This window comes from Vidua macroura, chromosome 32 (assembly GCF_024509145.1).
Source record: "Vidua macroura isolate BioBank_ID:100142 chromosome 32, ASM2450914v1, whole genome shotgun sequence".
In the NCBI taxonomy this organism is placed as follows: Eukaryota; Metazoa; Chordata; class Aves; order Passeriformes; family Viduidae; genus Vidua; species Vidua macroura.
The window spans coordinates 655,754-674,716 of NC_071602.1; the positions used below are offsets into that span (position 1 = coordinate 655,754).

The window sequence follows — 18,963 nt, forward strand, 5'->3', positions numbered from 1 at the left end:
AGTGGTACATTGCAGTAGTTGTAGAAAGAATTTTGTTATACAGTGGAACCTCTTGCAAAATGATCATGCTTTGTGCTCAGACTGCTGAGATGTAATTGTTAGTATTACCTTTGAAGAACCTGGTAGGGCATTTCTGAACCTTGAGCCAGATCAGCCTTTTCCAGAAACATGGATACCAGAAAATATTGAAGGCCTATACGAAGCTTTCTTTTGGCATCTTTTAACCAAGGCTTACACTGTTGTCTTAGCCACAAAAAGAACGCAAGCTCTTAGCCTGTGGTGTTCATTTTGCCAGTTAGGAACAAGAATTACAAAATTCTTGTTTCATTTGATTATAGGGCTGTTAGGACTGACAAAACTGTCCTTGGAGAAGACAGCATGGATTAACAACCAAGAACAAATATGTGGGTTACCTGGGCCAATCAGACAGGGCAAAAATCATTCTGTTTATCACTAGCTACCCCCTCTGATCCCTTTTGTACTTGCTTAATCAGAGTTCCTTTGAACAATCTCACAGAATTCAGGCCTTGGACAAAAAGTAAAGTATATCCCAAGCCTGAACAAGCAGCAGAAGAGTTTTGTACTACCGCCTGTTGTTGTTGTTGTAGCAGGACAGGAACAAAGAACTCCAGTTCAGAAGGCGAGAAGGAAAACTGATTTATTTCAAATGCACCACTCTCTTTAGAGAGAACATTGTGCAGACAAATTTCATTGGTCTTAAAGTAAAATCATCTCACACCATTGGTGCGCTCTGAATGACGCACGGTGGCAGAATATATCTATAAACAATATGAACAACAAGAGACATAGTGAATTGTTTACATTCTTTTCCAACTCTCTCCCAGGCCCAGCCTGGTAGAAATCTCTCTTTTTCTCTCTGACTGAACTAAGAATATCCACAACAATGAAATGAAACAAAAGGCGTTCCAATTAATTGCTGCAAACAACTCAACATTTCGACCAACCCCCCTAGGGTCCCGAGCATTCTTAATTGCAAAAAGGACTGAATGTTACAGGTATAAAAAGAACCTCAGGAGCTTGACATGTTAGGGTCTGCTCCAGGAAATTACTGTCTAGTTTTTGGATTTCAGAGAAAGGACATTAGCTCCGAAAACCTTCAGGCATTCAAACCAAGAAGTAATAGTACTTGCATTGCCCCTGGATCCCCTTGGTACAACAACATTCCTGCTGTTTGTGACAATTGGATTTGGCCTGTTCCATGGTTTAGGGCCACGGCACAGATGTAACCTCCAGGAGTATTCCTCATTTGTGGGGATCGTGCCAGGCCTGCCATACCTGCTAATGCAGCAGGAGGACCGTGTTACTTTGGCAAATTAACATCATTTGCCCCCAGCATCCAACAGGTACTCAACATAAGTCACAAGTCTCAACGTGTTAAGCGTAGCGTACACCAATTAGAATTAGGACCTGACTGTAGAGATGATGTTCAATTGTGGGGACGACCATCTGTCATTTCAGCATCAATTTTTGCACCATGAGTTGCTTCTGCTCGAGCTTTTGAACTAATGAGACGACTGGCTTGTTGGACAGGGAAACAAAGTAATATCACCTCCAAAATATTAAGTGAGCTCACCACTGACGTTGGCAGTAGACGACACGCTGGATTACAGAATCGTGCCGCAACTGATTTCTTGTTACTGGCTCAAGGACATAGCTGTGAGGATTTTGAAGGAATGTGTTGCATGAATCTTTCTGATCACTCTGCTTCCATTCACAAGAGACTTTCCCTACTTCAAGAGAATATGAAAAAGCTTACTATTGTTGAAAATCCTTCTGACAAATGGCTCAAGAAATGTGGAATTAGTGGATGGCTGAAAACCTTCTTGATGGAAGGAAGTAGAATCCTTCTTGTCACTTTTGCTGTGCTTATTATCTTTGGCAGTATTTTTTTGTGTATGAAGAAAAGTTTAGAGTCTATTCTAAATAGAGCCTGGCTTGTCCAGAAAGAAAAAGGGGAATGTGTAGGGGAATTTCTCGTGGAACCAGGGCATGATATCCTAGATGATATTCATTTGCAGGAAGGTGCTGGCAAGAGCGTCCTGCAGGAACAAGGCTCTGGGCTCTGGCTGGAACAGCCTGGTTTTGCTGCCGTGACCCCAGGCAGGAGTTGAGGCAGGTGAAAAGGCAGGGGGCAGCTTGTGTTTGTAGAGGGCCTGGGGCTGCACCTCTGAACCTCCACCTGGAAACACACTTGGGGGAATAGGAGCTACAGCTGGAGTGCCTGTCCTGAAAGGACCTGAAGTCATTCAGCCTTGCCAGCTTTTCTTAAGAGTGTGTTGGTGTTCCCCAGGAAAGCTACATGTTTGGGGAAATGGCTTTGGAGGAAAGGGGCTTGCTTCTCAAGGGAAGTGCTTCCCAGGGAGGCAGGTGCAAGTGTCCCCCTTTGTCTCTCTGTGGTCCTTTCAGTCTTTGAGGCTCGTTGCACTTGGCAGAGGGGCAGGGCAAGGGAGAAGGCTGTGAAGAGCAGGTTTGGCATCCGCCTGGACCTATGGAGACCAACCCAAGCACCTGCAGCAGGGTGTGTTCCCCCCTTTGGACAGAGGTGTGAGCAGGAGCGCCTCTGTCCAGCCACGAGCCCCAAAGCTCTCTTTGAGAGCTGTGACTTAAAAGGCCTTTATGCACACACTTTTCACATCTTCCCTGTCTGCTGGGTTTCAACTCTTGGCAATATGCATTTGCCTCTTGCTTGGGGGATGCTGCTGTGGCCCAGGGCCAGCACAGAGCTGGGCTGTGTGGACCACGCAGCGTGGAGAGTCTTGTTTGATCTTGGTGTGTCCCTGGCCTCAGAAAAGGCTGGGAAGGTTTGCCTCCCAAGGCGTCCTGCTCATTGGCTCTCCCTGTGCATCTTGGAGAGAGCAAGGTAGGCATTGCTGGCAGCTGGGCATCAGCAGGCCTTAAAATGGGGCTGTGTTGTGGAGCGAGCCCAGCTGAGATACCCTGAGAGGAGCCCAGTGCTCCTTGCTCCCCTGTGCTGACACGTGAGCGTTTCTCTGGTTTCGGGATGACCCTGGCTGTGTCAGGGGGTGCTACGTGGACACGAGACAGCCGGTCCCGTCCCGCTGGGTCCCAGCAGTGCCTCGCAGCAGTCCTGCATCCACGTCAGGATCCTGGCCAAGAGAGGTCCTGCAAGCTGGGGCAGCTGATTTTAAGCTTGTGCAGGTGCCTACAGGTCAAGGCCAACGGTGTTCCCTCAGGATACAGCAGTCCTGAGGGGTCTCCCTTATTCAAAGAAATCGGCAGACAAATGCACTGTCTGCCAAAAGCCCTTTTACTGACCTGGCAGGAGGGCAGGGCTCTGCACCCTCCGAAATGTTTCTCCACCACCTATAAATTTCAGGGGGTTGATGTAGGAATTGTATCAAACATACCATCCATCTTTACACTGCTGAGGTGATTCGATAGGCAGGGGGTTAGAAATACATTGTGTCAGATTGCTGTACTTGAAGCTGATGTCCAAGCCCTGGCCAGGAGCCGTCTCCATGCCCCAAAGCAGCACAAAGTCTTCCTCATGGCTTCCCTGCACAGGGCTGACTCCACACTTGCCCTTAGTTCTTCTGGTAGACTATGGCTAAAGCTTTTTGTCAAGTCACTCAGGTCAAGTTAGGCCTGCCAGGTTTTTCTTATGCTAACTGGTGCTAAATACTTCGGTATGTCTGTGCTCATTACTTGTTTACTCATGTGAATTGCTTGTGCTTCCTTCTGTCAAACAAAGGCCTTGTTTCCTTGCCAAAGGTGCCTGAGGCCACCCGCTCCTTGTGGCAGCAGTTGCTTTCCTGTGGAATGTTCTACCTCCCCGAGAGTAAAGAGGGAGCTGGAGAAAGAGCTTGCCAGGCTGCTCTCCATCCTTCCCCAGCACTCGTGGTTCAGTGGAGAAGTCCGAGCTGAGCACAAAGGTGCAAATGGAACAGCCGTGCACAGGAAGGCTCGGTGGGAAGGATGATGCAGGAACCATAGGCCTGGCAGCCTGAGCTTGCTCCAGGGGAAGGCCTTGGAGCAGATCCTCCTGAGTGCCATCCCACGGCACCTGCAGGGAACCAGGGCGTCTGCTGGAGGCTGGGAAAGCTCTGTGGAGGGACGGGGACAGCTGGGGCTCCTGGCAGGGTGTTGAGGGCTTCTGTGCGGGAGTTTGGGGGGGTTGTTGCTGGTGGGGTGTTGGAGAAGGAGTTGTGTGGAAGGTGAGAGGTCTAGGCTGGAATTGGAGTCAGTTGGAAGGCAGCATCTGTGCTTTGGCACAGCTTTGGTTAGGGAGGGCAGAAAGAATATCTGTGACTTTTCCTCTTCATGCTCCTGATTCTGCTGCAGGGAACAAGAGGAGAGAGCTGCACTTTACTGGCCACTTTGATATCTGTACCAGGGGGAGGATTCGCCCTTTTGCCATCTACTCATTTCTCTGGGCTAATTTTGTACCACTGAGTGGACTTTGATTTCTTGAGAGCTTTTATTCCTTAAGAGAATTAGGATATTATCATCCCTTCATAGAAAACCAAAGAATGGCCCTTGTTTTTGCCCTTTTTTTGTGTAGTGTTAGGTTCTGTGAAGTGACCCTCAGTGGATGAGGTTAAGGCAAATGAGTTGCTGCTTTGAGATGGGAAGCAAAATTCCAAATCTTCACCTCCTCAGGCCATCCCAATTAATTTGGGAAGCTTGCAAATTTTTGGAACTACTTGAGTTGAACAATGGGAAGGAAAGCTTTCCTGAACAGAGGATTCTTACTTGCCAGATTCTTCCGTGCCTTGGCCACTAAGGTGTTTTTGTGCAGAAGGCAAGAACTTCAATGAGAAAATAATTTCAGCATGGAGTAAGAGCTTCTGACAGAGACCAAGTGTTGCCAGCAGTTGCTCCAGGTGCTCCTGCCAAGAGCCCCTGCAGGCAGGAGCGCAGCCCCCAATGCACGTGGGCTTTGGCTCCCTCTGGCACAGAAGCCCCCAACGGGCACAGGTCTCTGGGGCAGGAGAAGGGCACCAGAGCTACCAGGGCCCGGGGGGTGGCAGGTCTGCTTGGGCAGGGACTCTGCCACACCTGCTGATGTCAGCGGTCCCCGGGCCCCAGGGGTCCAAGCAGCATTGGTGCTCTGGCCCACACGTTCCTTGTCTGTGTCACACCCGCGGGTTTAGGATGGCCACCAGCCGGGACGTGTCCCAAGGAGGCCGTGCCAGCTTCTGTGGAAGGCCCCGTGCCCTTCCCAGCACAGCTGCGTCGGCAGCCCTAGGGGCTCCTTCTGCTGCCCTGAGCCCACAGAGCAGGGCAGCGTTTGCTGGTGGTTTCAGCCGTTCCTAAAGACCCTGTCGGGCTGTCTTAGACACTTGGGGCGAGGAATTCCTTCCAACCTGAGCCACTTTGGGTGGGTCAGGGGCGGCCCCAGGGCAGGGGGCAGTGTGTGCAGGGGCCCTTTGTGACACGGTGCAGCGTGGTCACCGTGTCATGGAACGGGACAGCGTGTCCAAGGGCCCTTTGTGACACGGGGTGACATAGGAGCTGGCGGTGACAAGACCACGCCAGAGTGCTTGGAGCACGCGACGGGACAGGACGGGACAGAGCGGTGCCGTGAGGAGCCCCCGCACAGCGCACTCGTTCGTGTCTGACCCGGAGCTTTTCCCAGGCGTTATTCCTGCAGCTGTCCTCAAGGCCAGACCACAGGACTTGGTGACCTGTGGCCTTCCCGAGGCTTCTCTTCTGCAGGTGCCCTTGAGGGCAGACCGTGGGACTTGGTGCCCCGGAGGCATCTCCCATCCCTGCCACCGGTGCCCTCGAGGCCTGACCACAATCAATCCTTGACAGGAGTCTCCTGTCCTTGTGGCAGCAGCCCTCAAGACCAGAGTGCAGGACTTGCTGTCCTGTAGCCTTCCTGAGGCTTCTCTCTTGAAGGTGCCTTCCAGGCACGACTGCAGGACTTGCTGACTCGGAGCTTTTCCGAGGCATCTCTCCTGCAACTCGCCTCAAATCCAGTCACTGCCATGGAGCAGAGATCCCTGAGAGGGCCCAAGCTGGCCTGGGTGCAGGAGGAGGAAGAAGGCCCTGGAGCTGCCGCAGTAGAGGAGATGAAAGAGGTGGTGCAGTTCAAGACTCTACAGGAGGGTGAGTGGCAGAGCTGGGCTTAGGGTTGGTGCCTGCAGCCAGCTTGGCACCATTCCATCCCATCCCACTGCATCCCATCCCATGGCATCCTATCCCATCCCATTCCATCCCATCCCATCCCCTGGGGACATGCCCACGGACAGGACAGAAGAGGGGCCGGGCAGACACCCCGCAGTGGCCGTGCTCCATCCCCTGGGGCATCCCGGGGCTGTCCCTGCCTGGGGAGCTCAGGGCTGGGCTGTGTTCTCCGGCCTCTCCCGCAGCCCCTCAGCTCTGGCTGCGCTTGCTCTTTGCCAGATGCAGCCGTGGACCGCACACAAGAGCAGGACCCCGCCCGTGGCCTCTTCCGCAGAACAGTGGAGGTACCTGCAGCCATCCCCACCTGGGCTGGGCCTGCTGGCACCGCTCAGCCGAGCACCGCGCTTGGAGCATTCCGTGGAACATCCCTGGCTTCCTGCCCTTCTCCTACACTTGGTTTGCAAATTCATCAAGAGGATTCAGGAGGAAGAGCCCAGCACCATGGGCAAAGGGCTCAGAGCATATTCACACACCTTCAAAACCAAGACCTCTGCTGCCCTGCTGGATATGCTCGTAGAGGGCGGGTTTTGCAATCCAAAGCAAATAAACGGCCTGTGGTTTGAGGGTTTGATCCTCCCAGGAATTGCCTGGCCTCCCAAGCCACATCCGCTGGTCCCTGGAAGCCTTTGAGGCCATGGCAGTGTGGTGGGAAGGGAAGCACTTCTCTGGGGAAGCTGGGGACATTCCTCCCTCTGGCAGCTTTCCAAGTCTCCCCGTGCCTTCTCCAGGTGCCCGCCATGGTGAGGTACATCCACGAGTGGCTCATGGACAATCAGTTTGCTGAGCAGAGGCTGATCAGGGCCCTGCTGGGTCTCACCGAAGAACAGCCTGCTGATGTAGTAATGACACTCCTGTGTGTGGCCCCATCCTGTGACAGGTATGGGGCCACCTGCCCAGAGGGCTCACGGCTCCCCAGCCCATCAGCCTGTACAGCCTGTGCCAGGTGTCTGACCAACAGAGAGTCCCCAGGGCCCTCTGGCTGCTCCCTTTGCCAGCCCTGGCACCTCAGCCCCCGAGCCTGCTGCCATGCTCCCTCGCTGCCCCTCAGGGGCCTGTCCCCACAGGCCTGGGCTGCCTGGGTGCTGCTGGCAAGGGGCAGTGGCAGAGGCAGAGCCGGCAGCCAGCTCAGGTCCCTGCTGCTGCCCAGGCCACGGTGCTGTGTCCCAGACCCCCCTGAGACAGAGCTCTAACCCCACAGAGCTGCTTTCACCATGTGGAAGAGCATCATGTGCTCGCCCAGGACTGCCGAGCCAGTGCAGCTGATACTCCTCGATGTGCTGGGGAGTTGGCCAGAGCACAGCACGTTCACCTCTGATGGGGGCAAAACGGGTGCCTTTGTCCTGGCTGTGAGTTTCTACAACTGGCCTTTGCTGGCCCCAAGGCCACCTGTCCAGCAGCTCTCCATCCTCCTTGCCCCACTGCATCTCCCTGCCTCAGGCGCTGGGCTGAAACCTGGCCTCGGGGCAGCTTCAGGGGCACCAGGCCCGCTGCTCCCCCTGCGTCTCTCCGGGCCTCTCCCTCCCGTGCTCGGGCCCTGCCACACGGACACCTCGGCACTGAGCGCTGTCTCCGGGGGCTCTGTCCTTTGCAGGCAACTGTGGTGATGTGGGAGATCCTCCAGGTGCCCTGTGTCCCACAGATGGTGACGGTGTATTTCCCCCACCTACTTGTGCATCTGCTCTTCCAAGTGTTCTTCAGCACTCTGGATATGCCAGAGGAGGTCGATACCTTCTGGAAGGGATGCCAGCAGCAATACGGCCTTGCCACCAGCCCCAACAGGTACTCCATCCCACTCCTCTGTCCCTGCCACATCCCTGGGCAGGAGCCAGTGCTCCCAGCCTGACCTGGGCTTTGCTCTGCACGCAGGTTTGCAGTGCGGACCCTGAAGTCCCTGCTCTGCCAAATGGAGCACGAGGATGTGGTGCTGGCAATGGAACGCAAGCGTGGCTGGGACACGCTGCTGTGTGCTGACACCCACCACTATGCCGTGGGTCTGCTGGCCAGGTGAGACCCCCTTCTTCCCGCTGCCTCTGACATTTGTGCTCTGTGCCCAGGGTGCCCCACACAGTCCCAGTGGTCGTGGGCCAGAGGGCCTTGTCACCGAGGCACAGCCAAGCAGACTGGAAAAGGCTGGCAGAGGAGGGTACCCACAAGGAGCCGCCTCCCAAATAGCCCAGGGCCCCTTGCAGGATGCTGGGGAAAGACCAGACCTCTGTGAGTCCGTCCTGGGAGAGGTTTGTCCCCCGATCCAAAGTCTTGGTTACTTTTTCTCCTGCCAGGGAGATATCCCGTGTCTCCATCCCCTTGTGCTCCCGGATCGCTCGCTACCTGCTCCAGCTGCTCAACACACTGGAGCCACGCTGGGAGCTGCCCGCCCTGGCGTTCCTTGTGGAGGTGAGCCTGATGGCCAGCGCTGCCTCGCTCAGCTGCCTCCCAGCTCTCTGTCCACTCGTAGCCGCAGTTGCCTGGGACGGGTGCCCGCGCCCTGTGCTGCTGCCTGGGCCCAGCCCTGTGCGGTTCCGGGCTCCTGCCGGCCGGGTCCCCTGTCACTGCCCTGTGCCTTTCAGGTCCTCGAGTGCCTGAACTTGAGTGGAGGCAGTGCTAACAGAGTCCTGCAAATCTTGTCAAGGCACCTGCACAGCAAGTGCAGGGACAGGCGTCGCCTGGCGCTCAGGGCCCTTCTCAAGCTCATTGACAATCCCTCGATGGTGAGAAGGGGGCAGCGGCTGAGGCTGCGCTCGGGAATGCAGTCGCTTGGGCTTTGCTGGGCTTTAGGCACTGGGGCAGCTGCTCCCAGCTCTCCTGCCTCCTGCTTCAGCTGCCCAAGTGCTCCGCAACAGCCCTTTGGCCTCTAGGCCCTGCGGCAGCAGGATGGCGTTTCACAAACTTGTGTTCCGCACAGAGTGAAAAAATGGGGAGCCTGACTGAAAGTCTTGTGGAGCTCCTGTGCGACGCAGATGGAGAGATAGTTAGCATGACAGTCACGCTCCTCAGCTTTATCTCCCGGGACAAGGACATGCTGATAGGCAGCTCCATTGCACTGCGGCTGGTTGAGGCGCTCCTGCCACTCTTTGACCACGTAAGGCTCGCTGCCTCCAGCTACAGCCACTGGCTGCTGCCCGGACACTTTGTGCCCTGTGGATTTCCAGGCCTGAGCCAAGCTGAGCCCCATGCAGCCGATGCTCAGGTCTTTTTTTCTTCCTTTCATACAGGACAATAGCCAGGTGCAGCTGCTCTCCATCCTGCTCTTCCAAACATTGGTGTCTCTTCCACTGCAAAAGGACAAAAAGGTCCTGAAGACACACGCGTGCCAGAGCCTGCTGCCACTCTTCTTCCACTGCCATGATGAGGATGGGCGTGTGGCACAGGTGAGGACTCGTGGGCTGCTGCTGTCCCCCTGGGAGGCGGCTCAGCTGCCTCTTGCCCTGGCTCCTGCTGGGCTGCAGCCTCCTCCAGGCCTTGGCACAGGGACACAGGTCCTGCGCCCTGGGCTGTGGGGCCATCTCCGTGTCTCTGCTGCTCTCCAGGCTTCTCAGGAAACGCTGCTTTGTGTGGCCCAGTTCCTGAAGAGGAGGGATCTGGAAAAAGTGGTGAAGAAGAAGAGGCTGTGGAAGTTCACCGAGTGCCTGGTAAGGATGGTCTGGAAGTGCCAGCCTCAGGCAGGAGAACCCCCCTGAGCGCGGTGCTCAGTGTGCGGGGCTGGCAGCTGTGCCCCTGCCCGCTGCTGCAGCCAGAGGCGGCGCGGGCTCTTCTCCAGGCTCCTGTGGGCCCGAGCTCACGGCGGTGCGGGCAGGGGAGGCTGGGGCTGGGCGCAGGGAGTGCCCGGCCCAGGGGCTGAGCCCGCGCCAACCCTTCCCTCCTGCCGGTCTCTCCAGCTGGCAGACGACAGCAGCAGAGCGGCCGAGCACCTGCGCCAGGCCATGCCCTACCTGGAGAGCCCAGAGGAGCCCCTGCGAGAGGCGGCCATCAGGTTCCTGGGTGAGCCGCGAGCCCGGGCTCCCTCCCCGCCCCGCCGCAGCTCGGCCCCAGCCCCGCCTGCTGCCCCGGCAGCGCCATCCGGGCCCGGCGGGGTGGAGCCCCGGCTGGCCTGGGCGCTGCTGCCGCCCTCTCGCAGCCGTGCCCTTGGGCGGCAGCGTGCGGCAAGGGCCCGGCTGAGCCCTGCCGGGCCAGGAGGCCGTGTGGCCACAGGGCTGGCAGCGCCGCTGGCAGGGAGCTGTGCCGCTGGGCCGTGACAGGCTCTGTGTTGGCAGGGATGGCCGGGCGGCAGCTGAGGGGGAAGAAGGAAGAGCTCCAGCTCATCTGTGAGGGTGAGTGAGGGCAGCGGGCTGTCAGCGGGGGCTGGCGGGGGAGCTGCAAGCTGTGCCCCGGCTGCGCAGGGCTCTGCTCCCTGTGCGGACGAGGGGCGGCGTGGGCAGAGCACACGGAGATTTCAGGGCCACCTGGGGGATTTGTGGCCAGCAGCTTCGGGCTGATCCCATTTGTCCCTTATTCCCTGCTGGCCATGGCCGGAGCCGGCTGGGATGGCCCTGGCAGGGAGGTCTCCTCGGGTCCCCTCAGATCCGGGATCTGACCACGGCTCTGTTGCTCTCTCTTTCAGCCCTTGAAGGCACGGCAAATGACATCAGCGTCGCCGTTGGAAGCCTGGCAATTCAAACATTGTACATCCTCCAGGCAGTAGAGAGAGCTGGATATTCCATCTTGGACAGCCTGCATGATCAGCTCCACAGGGCATGGAGGACACGGCCTCGTCTCTTGGGGCTCGGCTGGCTGCGCTGCTGGAGCTGTGCAGAGTGCTGATCCCAGAGGCTCTGTCTGCTGGGGCCACCTGAGCCAGCAGGAGTGTTTAATTTCGTCAAGATTGTTCTTTCGTTCTTTTGGCTTTTCTGTAGGATATAAATATAGGATGTGTTATAATAGACAGACTCGCAGGATCTTTCTTTTGCTGCCCAGGCTCTGCAGGGCATAGGGGAAGAGGGAGCAAAGGGTGCCTGGGCTCAGCAAGCTGCCCAGGCACGTGCAGGCTTGCAGGGAAAATGGCCAGAAGCCCCTTGGCCTTTGGTGGTTCTGCTGAAGCCTTTGTGCTGCCAACAGAGCCGGTGGGCAGGGGCCGGAGTTCCAGGGATCCCTGTGAGACCGGTGCCTGGAGATGGCCACAAGCCCTGTCCCAGGCAGGAACCGCCATCTGTGTCCTCCTGCCCGTGTGTTGCTGGCTGCATTGCTGAGGGCTCCGAGGTGCCTCTGGATGGGGCTCCTCGGGAGCTCCTGTGGGGCTGCGGCACTGCTGCCGGGCAGGTTGGCCGGGCTGAGGGAGACCCTGAGGGGATGGGGCCACCAAGGGATGAGGGGCTGCGAAAGCCCTGACAGGACAAGGCAGTGGGAAGGCACGGGGGGGATGTGGGAGGCAGTGGGTAACGTTGGCTTGAGGAGGAAAGTGGATTGGAGCCAAAGAGACCACTCAGCCCGATGTTCATGGGGTAATCAGAGAGGGTTTGTGCTCAAGCCCTTCCTTCTAAGGGGCCTTTGAAAAAGCCAGTCTGGATAATTTCACTGGTCTGACCTCTGCGCCCCTTCAGATTCTGGCCTGTGAAATGTCTGCAGCCTTGGGAGAGATGTGATGGGCGAGGCCCCTGTCAGTCAAAGCAGGGGCTGGTCCATTCACCCAGTACAAGGCAGCCTGCACTGTGACACACGGCAACAGAGTGCCAGGCACAGCTGCGGGTGCTCCCCATGAACCTCAGCTCTGGGACCACTGTCTGCCCCAAGCTTCAGGGCTGCAGTGGGAGCTGGGCTCTGCCCTGGGGCCATCCTGCAGGGACAGCTGCAAACAGGGAGCATTCCCTTGCCACCAAGAGCCAAGCCAGGGCTGCAGGGCAGCTGCTCCAGCCCGGACGGCACTGTTGGGTGCTGCGCTCTGGGGCTGGGGCTCCCCGCACAGGGGACTGGACTGGTGTGCCAGAGGAGACAGAGAAGCTGCAGCTTCAGCCTAACTGAGGTGGGTGCATGGGCTGGGAAGAGTGGGGAGGCCCAAGGGGATTCACAGAGCTCATCCTGCTGAAAGGACAAGGAAAAGGGAGTGGGAGCTCAGCAGTGAGGAGAGTTGAGGGCTGGAGAGCAGCTCTGAATGCCACTAAAATCCAACCAGACCTCTGAGACATTGCTGCTCCTCAGCCAGTGACAGGATGAGTCCCTAAGCTGGGGGCTCGGCCTTCCTCGTGGTGAGGGGCATCAAGGAAGGCAGAAGTTTGATGGAGACTGCCACAGGCTGGGAATTCACTGGGGGAAAAGAGGGAGCAGTTGGGAAGTAAAATGCAGGTGGGGGAGAGAACTGTTCAGAGAAGGGCTGAGCTACAGCTTGAGCAAGCTGCAAAATGTCATTTGGGGTCATCCCAGATTGATTTCATCTCAGAAAAGTATTGAACAAGTTTAATTTTTGGGTGGTGGCATGTTTTCCCTTGGAGGTGTACACTCTGCAAACTTGAGCTGTGTTGCTGGAACGCTCAAGCAAGTCTGTGCTGCAGGTCACACCATTTCTTCTTTGGCTGATTCTGGCCTGGTGCTGAGCCCAGCAGAGCCCTGGCAGAGCCCAGAGCAGCCTCAGCACCCGCAGAGCCCGGCTGCAAGGAGAGAAACCAGAAAGTGCCCCTCAGCTGAAGGCTCCTGTCCCCTTGTCCCAGCCGCCCGCGGTGCCCAGGCCATGCTGGCCGTGCCCAGAGCGGTGCCCAGAGCTGCCCATCACTGCTGCCTTTGGCAGCAGAGCAGGAGGGCAGGACATGTGCCCAGCCTGCAGCCAGCCACGGCACATCCAGCCCTCAGCAGCTGCCCAGAGCAGGATGCTCCTGTGCTTGCTGCCATCTCCCCAAAGCTCTGATCCCACCATGCCAAGCAGACGGGACCCACCTGACGCCATCCATCGCTGGAAGAAAAGCTGGTCCCAAACGATGTCCTCAGCCTTCTCCAAGGGCACGGCCCATCCACGCCGCAGCTGCTCCCAAGCACTTCCCCATCCAGACTGGACCCCACCTAGAACGCTTCCTCTAGAAAAACACACAACAAATGATTGAAAGTAGATTACAGACAAAAAGGGGAAACAAGAAAAAAGGTCAAAAATCATATCTCTCTCTGGGGCTTGAGGAAGGCCCAAGCCCTGCATGCCAGGGAAAAACCCACCCACGGGTGAAGGAAGCCCAGGCTTTCTCCCTTCCCCCTGCACTGCCCCCCAAAATAAGAGTGATCCCAAAGCAAACAAGGGCAGGGGAGCAGCCCAAGCCCTTCCTTGCCTGCAAATCAAAGCAGCCCCTGCACAGGTTCTGGAGTCCCACCTCTGCTCCCACCATGGGGGTTGGTTTGTGTCGGGCTGGCTGCCCCAGCCCCAGCCCCAGCCCAGGGCACGGTGGGTTGTGGGGGCTGTTGGCAGGGCCAGGAGCCCACTCCCATTTCGTACCCACCCCAGCCCATGCCCCGAGCCCTGCCAAAAGCAGCTGGGCAGCCAACTGAAGGATCCCAGCAAAAGGGGAACCTTCTGTTCCCGGCCAGGCTGTGCAATGCCCAAATCTGGGAGCATCCCCTGTGTGTGGACTCATCTGCAAATTCCCTGTGGAGCCTGGCTTTGGAGAAGGTGCCAGAATCAAAGTGACGTCATCTTCAGCTTGCCGATGACCAGGTGGAGCAAGAGGTTGTCATCCTTGATGTTGTCCTCGCTGTCTCCAGCAGCAGCAGCCCCACCTGGTACAGCTTCTCCAGGGCCTCCTTCTCCTTCCCTGGGGCTGAGACCAGGCTGTCAGGGTTCTGCCCAGGGCCCCAGCTGTCAGGGAACCAAGGACAAGCAAAACCAGCTCAGATGGCGGCCACCAGTGCTGGGCAGAGCAGCTCCGCTCCAGCACAAGGGCTGCGTGTTCCCATCTGATGAGCCCTGGGCAGTGACACAGGCAGCACAAAAAAGTCTGGGTTCCTGTGCTTCTGATTGCCAATGCGTGTGTGGGGCTGTAACTTACCAGGTCCTTGCATCAAAGCGTGCCTGTGGCTCTCTCCCTTCTTCTAGGGCAGATGAACATCCTGCATCCAGGGATCACACAACAGCTCTTCTAACGAAGGCCTTTCCATGTCCAGCATGGATAAACACCTCCTGATCAGATCTTGGCACTCTGGGCAGAGAAACCAGAACCCGCCGGTCAGTTGGAGAAGGCTCCTGTTGGCTTTGCCCCACTATTCCCGTGCCCAGGCCATGCTGGATGCGCTCAGAGCTGGGCCTAAACTTTCCCATCAATTCCCTGTTTTGGAGGAGAGCAGGAGAGCAGGACATGTGCCTCCTCCTCAGCAGCTGCCAGAGCGGGATGCTCACGAGCTGCTGCTGTCTCCCAGCACTTGTATTGCCCCTGTGGCCAGAGATGAGGATCCACCTGGAGAGAGCCGTTGTGGCAGCGAGAGCTGATGGTCCCAGCTGATGTTCTGGCAGCCCCTGAAAGGGTGCTCCCCGCAGACCATCTGGTGCAGCACGATGCCCAGGGACCAGACAGTAGCTGGCTTGCCGTAGTACCAGCCAAAATGCATCCATTCCGGGGGGCTGTATGACCGTGTTCCTATGGAATAGAGATGGGCTTCAGCAGGGGGATGCTGCTGCTCCCAGAGCCTGGCCCCAGCATCCCTGGGCATGCAGGGGCTGCCCCAGTGGCACACGGAGTGACTGCTGCCCTCTCGCCAGCACCTGGGACTTGTGTACAGACTTGGGGTTGGAAAAGAAGCCACTGGTCTTGAAAGAGGGCAGCTGAAGCCCTGGCAAGGCCCAAGTATGACAAGGAAAAACCCACTCAGTGCTGGGGACAACCATGCCTTCATCCTCCCTGCCTGCATTGCCCCAAGAAACATTATGAATCCAAAGCAAACCAGGTGAGTGGAGCAGTCCAAGCCCTTTCTCACCTGCACACCAAACCGGCTGGGGCACAGGTTCTGGCCCCCCCTCTCTGCTACCCCCACCCATGGGTGTTTTTGTTGGGCTGGCTGCCCCAGCCCCAGCCCTGGGCAGAGTGGTGGGCAAAGGCTGCCAGCAGGGCTGGAAGCTGGCTCCCCACCCAGCCCTGCTGAAACGCAACTCGGCTGAAATCTCAGTGCCATCAAGGGCAGCAAAAGGGACAATCCCCGATGCCACAGCCAGCTTGGGCTAGGAGATGTTGGGCCGTGAGATGCTGGGACCGGGAGCACACCCCTGTGTGGACTCACCTGCAAAGTGAGTGTAGGCTGTGTCTTGCAGGTAGGTGCCACAGCCAAAGTCGATCAATTTAGCCTCCCCGGTGGCCAGGTCAACCAGGATGTTCCCTGGTTTGATGTCCCTGTGGAGGACCCCGCAGCTGGTGCAGTGCCGCACGGCCTCCAGCACCTGGCGGAACAGCTCCCGCGCCACCTCCTCGGACAGGAACCCCCGTGCCCGAATGAAATGGCGCAGGTCCTGAGACCGCTTTGGGCGCTCCAGCACCATCAAGATGTCGTTGGGGAGCTCAAGCCACTCCAGCAGCTGGACGACACCGGGGAAGCCAGTGGACACCTTGGCCAGCAGCACGACCTCCAGGGGTGCGCTGGTGCCGTCGGGCTGCGGGAGGAGCGCGATGCCGTCAGTGGGGCTGAGGCCGTGCCGGGGCTCGGGAAGCCCTCGCCCGGGATGCTCTGCGCCCTGCGCTGGCCCCACGCCCGTTCTCCCTCCAGGCGTCCCGGTGGCTTCCACCCTGCCGGGCCCCGGCTCATCCCCGCCCGGCACGCCCCGGCTTCTGCCGCTGGCCCCGCGCACTCACCAGCTCGCCCCAGTGCAGGACGCGGTTCTGTGGCACCCTTTTGATGGCCACCTGCAAGCCAAGAGAAGCAGCGGGCTCAGCTCGCCGCCTGCCCTGCCCAGCCCCATCCTCCTCCTCCTCCTCCTCCTGTTCCTCCTCCTGTTCCTCCTCCTGCTCCCGCCGCCGTCCCTGCCGCTCACCGGGGCGCCGTCCGAGAGCCGCGTGGCCGCGAAGACGCTGCCGAAGCCGCCGCGGCCCAGCAGGGAACCCAGCCGGTACTGCTCCTTCAGGCCCTGCTGCGCCTTCCTTGCCGGCGGGACGCGGCTGTCAGCGCTCGGCCCGGGGCCAGGAGCGGCCCCCGAGCGCCCCTCAAGCGCCCCGGGCCGGCCATCCCCAGGCGTTCGCTCCTGGCAACGGGACAGCGGCGGCTCGGGGCCAGCAGCCGCGCTGCCGAGCGGCGGAGCTCGGGCCGGGGAAGCCGCAGCGGAGGCGGCGGCAGCGGCCGCGCCTCCTGTGTCCTCCGCGGGGCCCGGGAGGAGCCGGCGCCGGGGCCGGGGCCGGGGCCGGGGCCGGGGCCGGGCTCGGGCCAGGCGGAGCCAAAGGGAGGCGATGCCGCCCCAGCCCCAGGCACTGATGCCCGCCCAGCAGCGCCAGCGCCAGCACGGCCAGAGCCGGGCGGGGGCGAGACGGCGGCGGGACGGCCGGGGACGGGGACGGGACAGCCCCGCCCGGGGCCGGGGGCGGGCCGGGGGCATGGCCCGGCCGGGCATGGGGAGAGAGAGACCGGGAGAGGAGGGGACAGGGGGAACGGGAGAGCGGGAGAGGCTGCGGGACAGCGGGAGAGGGAGAGGAGGAGCCAGAGGGACTCCACAAAGTTGCTGCTTTCGCTGCTCTGCTGCTGCTGCCGCTGCTGCCGCTGCAACTGAAGCTCCGGGGCCGTTTGTCCCCGTGTCCGTTTGTCCGTTGCCCGCTCGCCCCCGCGCCCAGCCCCGCGCTCCCCGGGGGCAGCCCCTGAGCCTGTCCAAACACGGGAACTTTGCGCTGTTCAGCCCAGACCCAGAGTCTGGACTCCTGCACAGGGGCACAGGGATCCCCTCGGTCGCTGCTGTGCATTGTCCCTGCTGAGGATCAAACCCTGTCGGGGCACATTCCCTGAATGCAGAATTTGTACCTGACCCAAGCACTGCATTTAGTTTACAGCATTGCTTTCCAAGAAAACCAGGGGAAGGCACACTGTGTCTAGCTCATGGTATTTGCCAGTGTCTAGACCTTGCCATGTCATGGATCTTAGAGGTGAGATGCATTTGGAATTCATGGCATAGAGAAGTAGTGCAAGATGGAAAAGGGGAGCATGAAAATAAATAGAGAAAAACATCTTGTATTGTTTCTTTCCATTTTCATTTCATTTCCTAAAAGCTGTTTCAGTTTTCCCGGACTCTACTCCTGGGAGTCCTGTTTGCTCTTTCCAAGAACTTTTCCTGGGGAATGAGGTGCAGCTTCTGTCACAAGATGTGCCACCAACTGCAGCTTCTCTTGACTTTCCACACTGTGTGTGCAGCACAACTTTTGCAGCAAAGCAGGACAAATGTTTGCGAAACTTGACAGCTTGTTCTTTCTCTTCCTTGTGGGCTGGGCAGCTGTGCCAATTCCTCAACGCGAGTCCACCCCAGCCAGGCCAGAACTCCTGTCAGGGGTCTGCAGGGTCCTTGTGACGGCCGTGAGGCAAAAGAAGGAAAGTTTGGACTGTCTCTTACAGGGGGATGGCATGAGGTGGGTCCTGTCTGCTTGGCATGGTGGGATCAGAGCTTTGGGGAGATGGCAGCGAGCACAGGAGCATCCTGCTCTGGGCAGCTGCTGAGGGCTGGATGTGCCGTGGCTGGCTGCAGGCTGGGCACATGTCCTGCCCTCCTGCTCTGCTGCCAAAAGCAGCAGTGATGGGCAGCTCTGGGCACCGCTCTGGGCACAGCCAGCATGGCCTGGGCACCGCGGGCGGCTGGGACAAGGGGACAGGAGCCTTCAGCTGAGGGGCGCTTTCTGGTTTCTCTCCTTGCAGCCGGGCTCTGCGGGTGCTGAGGCTGCTCTGGGCTCTGTCAGGGCTCTGCTGGGCTCAGCCCTGGGCACAGCTGGGCTGGCTCTGCCCTCACATTGCTCTGACAGCTTTGTATCAGACGAGCCCCTTCTGAGCACAGCCCTGAGCTTTCTGCTTTGGCAGGTGAGCGAGACTCTCCTGCAGGCCAGGAGATTGCGCTTGGGGACACACATCCCATTGGCAAGGACTAAACTCTCCATAGTCCCAGCTGAATGCCTGGATCTCCCCAGGATGTTTTGTCTGTCCCACTCTTCATTCCTTTTTGGCTGGAAAGGTGCAGTTGCACTTTCTTCCTCCTCTAGAAGTGCCATGAGTGGGCCAAACCTGGCGAGTGGGCCGTGTTCCTGAGGCAGTGCAGGCTGGAGCTGATGGATGGAGAATTGCCCTTCCCACTTCCAAACCAGAGCAAAAAGCTCTAAGTGGGACTTTGTGTCTTTAAGAAACCCCTGACAGTTTCAAAGGGAATGTGCAGCTCATTCATTGGGTGAGAAGGAAGGGCATCTTCTGAAGGGTTTGTGATTTGATAGAGTTTAGATTCCCAGTCCTGCTTGGAGCTGGAAGGGCACAAAGCAATTTCCTCTTGCTTCAACCACAATTTAAAATAACAATGTTGGAAACAAACCCCTAAAACTTTTAAAAAGTCTGCTGAGGTCAGTTAGATGGATCCATGCCATCAGCTCATTCATAAAGTAAATAACTGAGTTCTCTTTTTCATAAGATCAGTTACCCCTTAATCCTAAGCTAGAGAAGTTTTTTCACAACACACTTAGGTTTTGTTTTTATCTTTCACATTTATATAGTTTTTTATTGCTTTTTCTTTTTTTTTTTTTTTTTCTTTAAATAGAAAACATGTCCTATAAAAGGAGTGTCCTTTGCTCCTGGTTCCCATGGGGAGCAGCTCCCTTCAACCTGGCTGAGCTGCTCAGGCAGAGCCCGGCAGCT

General features: G+C 58.0%; 2 protein-coding genes across 2 annotated transcripts; one reads left to right on the plus strand and one right to left on the minus strand.

Annotated features, from left to right (window-relative positions):
* The first annotated feature begins 5,975 nt into the window (after positions 1 to 5,975).
* LOC128820929 (uncharacterized) lies at positions 5,976 to 11,067 on the plus strand. The gene is made up of 14 exons (XM_054001769.1): positions 5,976 to 6,096; positions 6,394 to 6,458; positions 6,903 to 7,051; positions 7,373 to 7,520; positions 7,766 to 7,953; positions 8,041 to 8,178; positions 8,454 to 8,568; positions 8,742 to 8,882; positions 9,077 to 9,253; positions 9,387 to 9,542; positions 9,702 to 9,803; positions 10,050 to 10,152; positions 10,425 to 10,481; positions 10,772 to 11,067. The coding sequence occupies exons 1-14, from the start codon at positions 5,976 to 5,978 to the stop codon at positions 10,969 to 10,971; spliced, it is 1,860 nt and encodes a 619-aa protein (XP_053857744.1). The 3' UTR covers positions 10,972 to 11,067.
* Positions 11,068 to 14,165: 3,098 nt separating this feature from the next.
* Positions 14,166 to 17,035, minus strand: LOC128820892 (serine/threonine-protein kinase pim-1-like). Its single transcript, XM_054001732.1, has 5 exons — positions 16,133 to 17,035; positions 15,954 to 16,004; positions 15,388 to 15,754; positions 14,571 to 14,750; positions 14,166 to 14,315 (listed from the first exon to the last, which is right to left on the minus strand). The coding sequence occupies exons 1-5, from the start codon at positions 16,700 to 16,702 to the stop codon at positions 14,209 to 14,211; spliced, it is 1,275 nt and encodes a 424-aa protein (XP_053857707.1). The 5' UTR covers positions 16,703 to 17,035; the 3' UTR covers positions 14,166 to 14,208.
* Between the last annotated feature and the right edge of the window lie 1,928 nt (positions 17,036 to 18,963).